At 45.8% G+C, this 11,969-nt stretch overlaps 1 protein-coding gene across 1 annotated transcript in view; it reads left to right on the top strand.

Annotated features, from left to right (window-relative positions):
• Positions 1-9,122: 9,122 nt before the first annotated feature.
• The window catches only part of LOC130112223 (cdc42-interacting protein 4 homolog), a 16,621-nt gene continuing 13,774 nt past the window's right edge, over positions 9,123-11,969 (top strand). Inside the window, exon 1 of the mRNA XM_056279497.1 lies at positions 9,123-9,378. Coding sequence (XP_056135472.1) covers positions 9,355-9,378 — 24 coding nt within the window. The 5' untranslated portion in view covers positions 9,123-9,354. The remainder of the gene's footprint in view (positions 9,379-11,969) is intronic.

Below are 11,969 nucleotides of genomic sequence, written 5' to 3' on the forward strand. Positions count from 1 at the left end.
GGGAGAAGCTACAACGTTTGGAGGAGCAACAAAGGACACTAGAGGAGCAACGAAGGACGCTAGAGGAGCAACAAAGGTGGCAGCTGGAAGTGGAAAAACGCGCTCTTGAACGTCTACAGGCAGAAAAGGACTTAAGGGCTGCACGGGCCAGACTTCAAGTCTATAACCAGGGAACATCACAGGGCGGCAGTGTCCACTCTAATGATCCTGAGAGAAATCTTCACGGCTCCCCAGCTACCAGCAACCAAACCCTCAATATAATGGCATCGTCACCTGACGTAAATGTGTCGTCCCTCGCCCGGGCCCTCCAAGATAGTATAGCCCTGAATAGACTTCCAGTGCCAGAGCCATCGGTATTTAATGGCGACCCCATTCAGTTCATTGAGTGGAGAACTTCATTCATGTCACTCACTGACTCAAAGGCCATCTCCTCAGCAGACAAGCTGTACTACTTGAGGAAATATGTAGGCGGCCCAGCTCGTAAGACACTGGAAGGGACCTTCTACAGAAACGACGGCGAGTCTTACAAGGACGGAGCATGGAGCAAACTGAATCACCGATACGGACAGGCCTTCGTCATACAGAGAGCCTTCAGAGACAGGCTCACAAAGTGGCCAAAAATCCAACCAAGGGATGCAGAGGGACTTAGAGACTTTTCCGACTTCTTGAACGCCTGCCAAGACGCAATGTCTCATGTGAAGAGCCTCGAAATATTGAACGACTGTGAAGAGAACATGAAGCTGGTCCACAAACTGCCAGACTGGCTAGCATCTCGATGGAACAGGAAGGCTACGGAAGCCTTGGACAGGAATCAAGAATTCCCCAGCTTCAAGGACTTCACCACCTTCATGGCAAAGGAGGCAGCGATCGCATGCAATCCGATCACCTCACCTTATGCCTTACGCAACTCCGAGTCTAGCACAGCAAAACTGAATAACAGGGACCCTAAGAGGAACAAGGCGAGTGTTCTGAGTACGCAAACTGAAACGGACAGTGACAAGCAAAAGCCAGCCAGGGGAAAGAAAAAAAAACCCCTGTGCGTTCTGCCAAGACAGTCAACACGGGCTACATGCATGTCCCAAGTTCATCGCCAAGACTCTCGAGGAGAGAAGAGAATTCGTGAAAGAGAACAAGCTCTGCTATGGCTGCACCAAACCCGGCCATAGCGCGAAGGACTGTCGACATAGACATACCTGCAACACCTGCAAAGGCAAACACCCCACCTGTCTTCACAATGACAACCACGTGAAAAGGGAACCGTCTGCAGCTCGAGAAAACACTCCCCCAAGCAACGCTAATGAATCAGAAGCTGCCGCGACTGCAATGTCACATGCCGTCACGACTGGACAGTCTACCAACACATCGATGATTGTGCCCGTATGGGTGTCGTCCAAGAACAACTCAGGAACAGAAAAACTTGTCTACGCCCTGCTGGATACACAGAGTGACACGACATTCGTCGACCAGGAAGTGAGCAGCGCTCTAAAGGCAGAGTCCTGTCCAGTGAAACTGAAGTTAACGACAATGATAGGACGTGACACCATCGTGAAAAGCCAACGAGTCTCGGGGCTTCGTGTGCGCGGTTACAGATCTTCCCTCCACATCGACCTTCCTCCTGCCTACGCTAAGGACGGTATACCGGTGAACCGCGCCCACATTCCTACAAGTGAAACAGCCAGACAATGGAATCATCTCTCCGCAGTCATAGACGAGATTCCACCGCTGCAAGATTGTGATATTGGTCTTTTAATAGGATACAACTGTGCGAGGGCAATGGCACCAAGAGACGTAATAGCACGAGGAAATGAAGAGCCTTATGCAATCCGAACCGACCTTGGATGGAGCATCGTGGGTTGCTCTTCACCGTGCCTTGACTCTCCAAGCGTGGCGAGACAGTGTTTCCGGGTAGCTGTGAAGGATCTCCCGCCAGTCACCCCTGCAGATGCTATTCGCATTCTGGAGTCCGACTTCAAAGATGCCAAGGAGGATGAAAAGACGGTGTTCCAGGAAGATATCTTGTTCCTGGACAAACTCAAAAACGGCATCCAGAAGAACAGTCAAGGTCACTACGGAATGCCCTTACCTTTTAAGGAGAGACCCAACCTACCTGACAACAAACAGCTTGCCGTCGTTCGTCTCAGCCATCTGAAGAGGAAGCTGTCAAAGGATGAAAGATACAAAGAACAGTACATCAAGTTCATGGAGGATGTCATAGAAAAGGGTGACGCAGAGGAAGTACATGATGATGGGAAGGAAGGAGAAAAATGGTACATACCTCATCATGGTGTCTACCACGCCAAGAAGCCAGACAAACTGCGCGTGGTATTCGACTGCTCTGCCAAATACAAGGGAACCAGTCTAAACGATCATCTGCTCACCGGACCCGACTTGATGAACAATCTCAATGGTGTTCTCCTTCGCTTCCGACTGCATTCTACTGCGTTGATGTGCGACATAGAAAAGATGTTTCACCAATTCCACGTGAGCGAGACGGATCAGGATTACCTGCGCTTCCTGTGGTGGAAGAAAGGAGATCTCAGCACGCAACCTCAAGAGTACCGAATGAGGGTGCATATCTTCGGTGCTGCCTCATCGCCTGGTTGCGCAAACTACGGCTTGAAGTACCTGGCTACTGAGAACAGAGACCTATACCCCCTATGTTCACAGTTCATTCTGAGAGACTTTTATGTCGATGACGGTGTCGCAAGTATGGACAGTACAGAGAAGGCTATTCAGCTCGCTCGAGAAGCCAGAGAACTTTGTGCCCTGGGTGGCCTTAGACTCCACAAATTTGTGTCCAACGACAGAGCTGTAATAGAAAGCATACCGTCATCTGAACGTGCATCAGAAATCAAAGATCTTAACCTTACCTTGGATGACCTACCTTCAGAAAGAGCGTTGGGGATCCAATGGCACATCGAGTCAGACTGCTTGAAGTTCAACGTCAATCTCAAGGATCAACCTGCAACACGCCGAGGTATACTGTCTACGGTTGCCTCCTTGTATGACCCCCTAGGGTTTGTCACCCCATTCTTGCTCATCGGAAAGGGAGTACTGCAGGAAATGTGCAGACATGGAACGGGTTGGGATGATCCTCTGACTGATGAACTTCGCCCACGGTGGGAGAGATGGAAAAATGACCTTACCAACATGGAGAAGATAGACATTCCCCGGAGCTATGCACCTGCAAACTTTGGGAGGGTCACCAGACAGGAGTTACACCACTTCTCCGATGCAAGCACGACTGGCTACGGCCAGTGTTCATATCTTAGACTCAGAAATGAATGGAGGTTGGGTAGAGTTTTAGAGACTGTAGTAGATAGAGATGGACTGGTTAGGAGGGTCAAGATCTGTCTAGGGGATAGAAACCTAGGCAAAAAAGGTGAACAGCTCACCAAGCAGACAGTACTTGAACGGCCAGTTCAAAAACTGGTCTTGTTACTAGATATTGACTAGTTAGTTACTAACTAACACATGCCTTGCATCTCTTGAGATGCGTTTTTTATTTTGTTTTAAAATACTTGACACTCCTTTCCCACGATACTTATGGTTTATGGTCATTTTGAGTTGAGAAATCATTTGTTTTTGCTTATGCTTGTTTTTCTATATTCAAAACATTAATGATTTGGTGGGAGTGTAAATGCCCCATATAATTTTGTCATAATATTTTTTATTGTTATTGATTTGTATGGTGCTCATTATTGATTTGTATTTGGTGCCTAAAGTACAGTCCTGATTGATATATTAACAGCGAATTACACTTCCTTTTGTTATGTGACCTTTATTTTGAAAAACTCTGGTCTCCCATGATGCTGTGCGCTGCTGCGAGAAAACGGCAGAACTAAACTGAAAGTTGGAGATGATGGTCATGTTCACTATGCACAGAACGAATTCACAACTTATAGTTCATTGATCATCATCATTTATTTAGCACCTAACTGGAAGGCGAACAGCTCTTACGGTGGTTCTATGGTGTGTCTACGGTGTGACTAGTAAAATGCTGCAATACATGGTCTGATACCGCACCATGGACCCATCAGTCGTTATTGGAGTGCATCGTCTGAATAAAGTCCGGCTGGAATGCTACAAGAAGCACCAGGTGTAGTCTGCATATACCAAAAGTTCTGAGTTTGTTCATGTTCAGGATAAGATATGTGACAACATAACATGAACATTAAAGACCATTCTTCTTTTTTGCAGATGAATATGTTAAATAGGTGAAATAGTGGAAGGTAAATACATATTCATACGGATAAAATATTCAAAGTGTTTCAAAATGTCCAAAGAGGCTAAAGAGTGACCCAGCTACAATTGCAAATGTCGGTCTTTTTTATATCAGGACTGGTCTGGCGGCCTGTCCAGGGTGTCTCCCCGCATACCGCCCAATGACTGCTAGGATAGGCTCCAGCATCCCCGTGACCCTGAGAGCAGGATAAGTGGTTTGGATAATTGATGGATGGATGTATGCAATGATAATAAAATGTGATTTGACTTGATAAGTTGGTAGCACTTGGTGGGTCGTCCCGGTTCATCCTCTGTGTGGAGTTTGCATGTTCTCCCTGTGTTCTCCCTGTGGGTTTCCTCCGGGGCCCCGGTTTCCTCCCACAGTCCGGACGGCACGGTGGCACAGTGGTTACCACGGTCACTTCACAGCAAGAAGGTCCTGGGTTCAAGCCCTGGGGTAGTCCGTCGTTGGTGGGTCATCCCTGGTCGTCATGTGTGGAGTTTGCATGTTCTCCCTGTGTCTGTGGGTTTCCTCTGGGGGCTCCGGTTTCCTCCCACAGTCCAAAGACATGTAAGTCGAGTGAATCGGCCATACTAAATTGTCCCTAGGTATGAATGTGTGTGTGTGTGGGCCCTGAGATGGTCTGGTGGCCTGTCCAGGGTGTCTCCCCGCCTGCCGCCCAATGACTGCTGGAATAGGCTCCAGCATCTCATGACCCTGAGAGCAGGATAAGCGGTTAAGACAATAGATGGATGGAAGTTGGTAGCACCTCTTTTTCAAATGCTATCGTTTTGTTTGTATCTGCTTGTGATTAGTAATGTACCCTGTTTTCCATTGTTTTGCCCCTGCCTTCATTCCATAACTGAGAAAATACTGTAAACCTATTTGAATTACAATTTCCCTCTGGGGGTCCAGGCATAGTAATGATTTCAGGTCAAACAGGGAAACTTTTTAAAATTTCAAAACCATTTTTTCAGTGTGAACATTTTTCAATGAGCGGGTCTGAGAGAGAGAGAGAGAGAGAGAGAGAGAGAGAGAGAGAGAGAGAGAGAGAGAGAGAGAGAGAGAGAGAGAGAGAGAGAGAGAGAGAGAGAGAGAGAGAGAGAGAGAGAGAGAGACAGAGAGAGAGAGAGAGAGAGAGAGAGAGAGAGAGAGAGAGAGAGAGAGAGAGAGAGAGATATTAATTATTGTTATTGTCCTTCTTGAGGAAATTTGATGCCAAAGCATATATATTAGAAATACAAATTTACCTGCATGCATATTTCCACAAACATGTGGATATCAATACACTCACATGTAGTTACACACAGGTACATCTACATACTACAAACATATTGTAACGTGCATGGATAAGTAGACACGTTGGTCCTTAGCTAACGAGTTAGACCCTTTAGTCGAGCGGTTAATGTTGTCGCTTGTGGTGTAGAAAACACAGGTTCACGCCCAGGCCGTGGCTGTTCCTGTGGTTACCCCCCTAGATCACCACATTATGTACATGACATTCAGTGGGGCATTGATGACACGAGTACACAGATACGTACAAAGACTTTCGGTGGGTTATTTTGTTGAGAGCTGCTATGGCAGAGGGAACAAAACTGCCAACACAGACTTTTCTCCAGACTATGGACTTGTACCCACAACTGGATGAGGGGTAAAATGAAGAATGGGTTGAGGGCATGCCATGGAGGAAGTGTTTTGCATGTTGATGTCTCTGCTGTCGAGGTCTGAGAGGTTGCGGGTGGGAAGGCCAATGACAGATGGCAGTTGACGTGGTACATTACTTTCATTACTCTTTTTTCGATGCAAAGCGTCTCATGAAACTGACATTTAACTCATTCACTCACAAACGGACATTCATTCCGTTCACCTTTAGCATGCCCAAACAAATTAGTGTTTCTAATTTCAAAATATACAGCTCTTTAATAAGAGGGCACTCACAATTTTATAAAAGGAATGACATAATATAATTTACTTGTGGCAGGCAGAGGCATCATCATGTGCAGACAAAGCTGCAGGAGATGCAACAGTAATTGAAGAAATAGACACCGTGATGAGCACTAGCAGCAAGGGGTGTTTTACTTTTACATATATTGAATTTGAGAAAACGGGACAGAGGTTAATAATCCTCACGGGACAAATGGGAATGCTTCCAGTAGCATCACAGCTGTGATTGCAACGAGAATCTGAAACAAGGATTACAGTATGAGTTCCTACTTGGGTATGTTCGTGACCGTACTGATGCACAGTTGAGATTCAGGTGCACACCACAGTACACACTGATGAGGCAAAATGTTATGACCACTCACAGGTGAACCGGATAACGTTGATCATCTCCAAACAAGGGGCACATGTCAAGGTCTAGGTAGATTAGATGGTGAGTGAGTAATCAGTTCTCGTAGTCAGCGTGTTGGATGCAGGAGAAATGGGCAGGGCTAAAGACCTGAGTGATTATGACAATGGACAAATTGTTATAGCCAGATGACTGAGTCAGAGCATCTCTGAAACGGCAAGGCTTGTGGGGTGCTCCTAGTTAGCAGTGGTATGTACCTACTGACTGTGGTCCGAGGAGGAACAAACCACAGGGTGTTGGGCACACAAGGCTCATCGATGCATGAGGGCAATGGAGGCTATCCTGTCTGGTCTCAACTGACAGAAGGGCTACTGTGGCACAAGTCACAGAAATGTTTAATGATGATTACGGGAGGGATGTGTCCCATCACAGTGCATCGCAGCTTGCTGCGTATGGGGCTGTGTAGTCGCAGACCACATAGGCGGAGTTTGACATTCGAGCCAGGGGGGGGGGCAAAAAAAAACAAAAACTCATTGTAACAGCTGAGACCTGGCCCACCACCCTGGGAACACAGCACGAGCAGATATGGACAAAACAAACATGTTAAATAAACATATATGTTTATTTTTAAAGCAGATTTGAAATTACATCGTAACAATTTAACAATTCGCCTTTATGAAATCCAATCACGGCACGGCTGTCTTGGAACGCAATAGACACGCGGTGGCGGAGTGCCCCGACACTTCAAAATTAAACTAAACGCAACAGCCCCAACGTAAATAAAGTCCTAAATCAAAGGGGCATCTCCGGGAATTAAGGAAGTGTTCGACTTACGTGGAAAACGATCGTTTTGTACTTCCAAAACATTTTGAGGGGAATTGGGGCAGAGTAGGTTGCTTAAGACAGCCGTGTTTTTCTCCAAGATCATCTGCGTTACCTAGTTCGGCTCGTGCCTCTGCGGGGTGACCGTCAGGACTGCTAGCAGTTGCTGCTAATCCAGAGCTGCTCCAAGTTTCCTCCAAGTTCACAACAGTATCGTTTTGCCTATCGTCATCATCGGTTATTGATGTTTGTGTTGTATCCTTGTTAGATCCCGATGGCTGACCATTTGTGTCGTCTGGAGCTCGACGTTTTAAAAATCTCCTTATGTCCATATTTTCGCGCCGACTAGATAACTACAACGTTATTACCCATGTATGCTAGCTGAGAATCGCTGGTTCGATTTACGTTAGCGTACGTGTCAGTCGTCACATGACCCAGAGCCCTGAACATTTTTTTTTACTAAAAGCAGTATATGAACTCAGATGTATTACCTAGTACCATTTAGTTGTTTTGTGTTATTTAAAATATTGATAAAATATCTGGTCTTGCCAAACGTAATTATTCCACTTTTTTGAAACAATGCAATTACCCGTTTCAGCCACCAGGGGGTCAGTGCTCCCCCTGCCCCTGCCCCCCCCCCCCGCAAACTCCGCGCACGGCAGACCAGTCAGGGTGCCAATGACCCCTGTCCACCCTTGAAAGTGCCTGCAATGGGCATGGGAGCGTCTGAACTGGACCTTGGAGCAATGGAAGGTCACCTGGTCTGATCAGTCCCGTTTTCTTTTATATCACATGGGTGGCAGTGCACGTGTGTGCCGTTAACCTGGGGAAGTGATGGCACCAGGATGCACTGTAGGACGATGACAAGCCGGTGGAAAGAGTGTGACGCTCCAAGCAGTATTTTGCTGGGAAACACTGGGTCCGGCCATTGATGTGGACATCACATGACATGGCCCCTTCATGGCAATGGTATTCCCGGATGGCAATGGCCTCTTTCAGCAGGATAATACACCCTGTCACACTGCACACATGGTTCGGGAATGGTTTGAGGAACATGGTGAAGTGTTCAAGGTGTTGCCCTGGCCTCCAAATTCTCCAGATCTCTATCCGATTGAGCATATCTGGGATGTGCTGGACCGGCAAGTCCGATCCACGGCGGCTCCACCTAGCAACTTACAAGAATGGAAGGATGTATTGCTAACGTTTTGGTTCCAGATACGAGAGGACACCTTCAGTGGTCTTTTAGAGTCCATGCCTCGAGTGGTCGGTGCTGTTTTTGGCGGCACAAGAGGATCAACAGCATATTAGGTAGGCGGTCATAATGTTTTGGCTCAACATTGTGTCTACTGTCATGCATTTATTTCTCCCTAGAACAGATAGTCCGCTTTTAACAGCTGGGTTAACCATTAAAGGTTAGACCAAGTTTTACGGACCATAAATGTCTTCAGATCGACGCTGATGAGGCTTTTAATCCCATTTAATTAGGCTAATACTGCCTAAAGAGGCGCGGGCTACTCGTTAATAAATAACTCGCGTTTCGAGCATTTTGCTAATTCTATTTTCTATACTGTCCGAAAAGCTTATTTTCCCCCCTTCTCTGTCTGTGTCTCTATCTGTCTGTCTGTCTGTCTGTCTCTCTCTCTCTCTCTCTCTCTCTCTCTCTCTCTCTCTCTCTCTCTCTCTCTCTCTCTCTCTCTCTCTCTCTCTCTCTCTCTCTCTCTCTCTCTCTCTCTCTCTCTCTCTCTCTCTCTCTCTCTCTCTCTCTCTCTCTCAAACTTGTTTCAGGAAAAGCGAGCGAACATATTTTCTTTGGCTTGAAAAAACAAGAGCGCAGTGCCAAGCAGAAGGCGTAGACTTCCTCCAAACATTTCCTCCGCCATCTCCGCTTTCTAGACCTCAACTTAAGGAATCTTATGAACATTTGTACCAAAAAAAACAAACAAAACAAAAAAACAAAACTGACGCGGTAATCTTCCAGAGAGTCGTCGGCTGCACAACGCAACTTTTTTGGAGAAACATGGACTGGGGAACCGATCTTTGGGTAAGTTCTTGTGACAGCTGTCGCGGAGGGGCAGCGTACGAGTTCGTCAACTAATGGGCTTGTTTTCATCGACATCCCCTGAAGAATGGGGCCGTTTGGGCTATTGTTTTCTGCGTCAGACCGCTCGGGGTGCGCACGGCGTCGCTTGGTTTTAAGTAATGTCGGGATAGTAGGAGGACACGGGTGGCGGGACTGGTAGCCGTTGAAACACGGGGAGTATTTCGTAATTCCAGCCGCATACCTTATCAATTGGCTGAGGGCAAACGTCGTTATGCATCCATATGTGGCAGCCTAATAACGAAAACGCAAGCGACACTATATCGACTTGGACTTCGCCGCTCTTTGCCATTCTCATCGTGCATATACGTGAACTTGAGACTTGTTTTTTGTATTGTTCCAGCCTGTTGTTGCCTATTATTTGTGACTCGTTACGGAGAGACTCGTTTCGGAAGGGGGGGGGTGCTCCATTGTCCCTGTGTTTTTAAGACAAGGGTCAGCTGGGATCAGGGGCGGAGGTGTAGTTGGGAAGTTCTCAGTGACATCAGTCGTTGCAACATTCCCACACCATATGATCATGTCTCGTGCACGTATGATGAACATGAACACACGCATGCATGCATGCACATGAACTCTGTTAACGTATTGCCACAGTTTTATGGGGGGGGCTTTCTACATGACGTCGTGATGTGAGAAATGCAAAACTTGATTATGACTCAAATACCTGTTGTGGGAAAATGAAATGAATCGTTTTATCTGAAAAAAGGTGTTAATTGCACATGTAAAAACGCTGTTTAAAATTGACTTTTTTTATACTAATATTTGTTTGCTTGTGACAATAAAATGAATTTGCAATTTACAAAACTTTTGATGGAGACAGTATTGTAGACCCTAATAGTTGGTTGAAACGTGTCTTCTCTGTCCCGGTGTTATTGAATTTTCCGCCTCCCCAGCAGAATCTGACACCCCTTGGCGTCAGGCTAGGTTAGGTTAGGCTAACCCCTAACACCCTAACCCCCTGAACCTAACCCCCCCCCCCCAAATCTAGCCCTAACCCTAACCCCCTGACCCTAACTGTAACCCATTCACGCCAAGGGGAGTCAGATTCTGCTGGGGGAAAAAATCCCACAAAAAAAGAAAAAACTGGCCTTAATTTAAACTGCTCTCTCCCCTCTCAAAGGTCCTGTATGGAAATGGTATGACTTGTCGCTATTTCGATTCTGCAGCTTAACCAACATTTTAACTTTATTAGTCATTGCTTCAAGAAACCCTGCATAGTCTTGGTGATGCTCATCATTTCAGTCTCTTTGGGAGGGAACACTGAAATGATGAGTGTCACTAAGACTTTTCCGGGATTTTCAGTGGTTAGGAGACCAAAACCATGCAGGACAGATGATTTACCCCCAGACTGGATGAACTAATTGGTTTGTTCATTATTTGGCAGCTATCAGTTACAATGACCGTAACAGTAACAGTTGAATCCATCCATTATCCAAACCGCTTATCCTGCTCTCAGGGTCGTGGGGATGCTGGAGCCTATCCCAGCAGTCATTGGGCGGCAGGCGGGGAGACACCCTGGACAGGCCCCCAGACCATCACAGGGTCCACACACACATACATAAATATACATACACACACACACACACACACACACACACACACACACACACACAGTTCAAAGACATGTAGGTAAGGGGAATTGGCTGTACTAAATTGTCCCTAGGTGTGAATGTGCGTGTGTCAGTAAATTGAATCCATTCACTTAATTTGATCAATTGAATTTAGTCTTAAAGGACGGGAGGAAGGATGCATGCTATTTGTGAACTAATGGATATGTGTTCTATGTGTCAGGGGTTGTGAACCTAGTGTTACACGGCAAATTCACCAAGTTTCACAAAATCCCACTGAGAGTTGGGTCAGAGTCTAATTACATGCTTTGAACATGACCATGCTGCTTTAGACAACTTGGCAGGGCGCATGTGCATTTTACCCCTCCTTTTCGATCATCGTTGTATGTGATGGACAGAGCCAAATGAACTGTGCTACTGTTTTATAATTTATATCGGCTGCTTTTGAAAGCAGGCTTCCTGTATATGGCAGGCTGCTGCTGCAGAGTCCCTCCTGACAGGTTCAATAGTCCATCATTCATCCACCACTGACATGTTTGATGGGGAGAGAACCTTTCTTTTGTGTGTCGATGCACTCTCTTTAAATATGCTTAAAATGATCTATCTATCTATCTATCTATCTATCTATCTATCTATCTATCTATCTATCTATCTATCTATCTATCTATCTATCTATCTATCTATCTATCTATCTATCTATCTATCTATCTATCTATCTATCTATCTATCTATCTATCTATCTATCTATCTGTCTATCTATCTATCTATCTATCTATCTATCTATCTATCTATCTATCTATCTATCTATCTATCTATCTATCTACATGTCTGTCCATCTGTCTCTCTCTGTCTGTCTATCTATCTATCTATCTATCTATCTATCTATCTATCTATCTATCTATCTATCTATCTATCTATCTATCTATCTATCTATCTATCTATCTATCTATCTATCTATCTATCTAT

This window comes from Lampris incognitus, chromosome 5 (assembly GCF_029633865.1).
Source record: "Lampris incognitus isolate fLamInc1 chromosome 5, fLamInc1.hap2, whole genome shotgun sequence".
Taxonomy (NCBI): domain Eukaryota; kingdom Metazoa; phylum Chordata; class Actinopteri; order Lampriformes; family Lampridae; genus Lampris; species Lampris incognitus.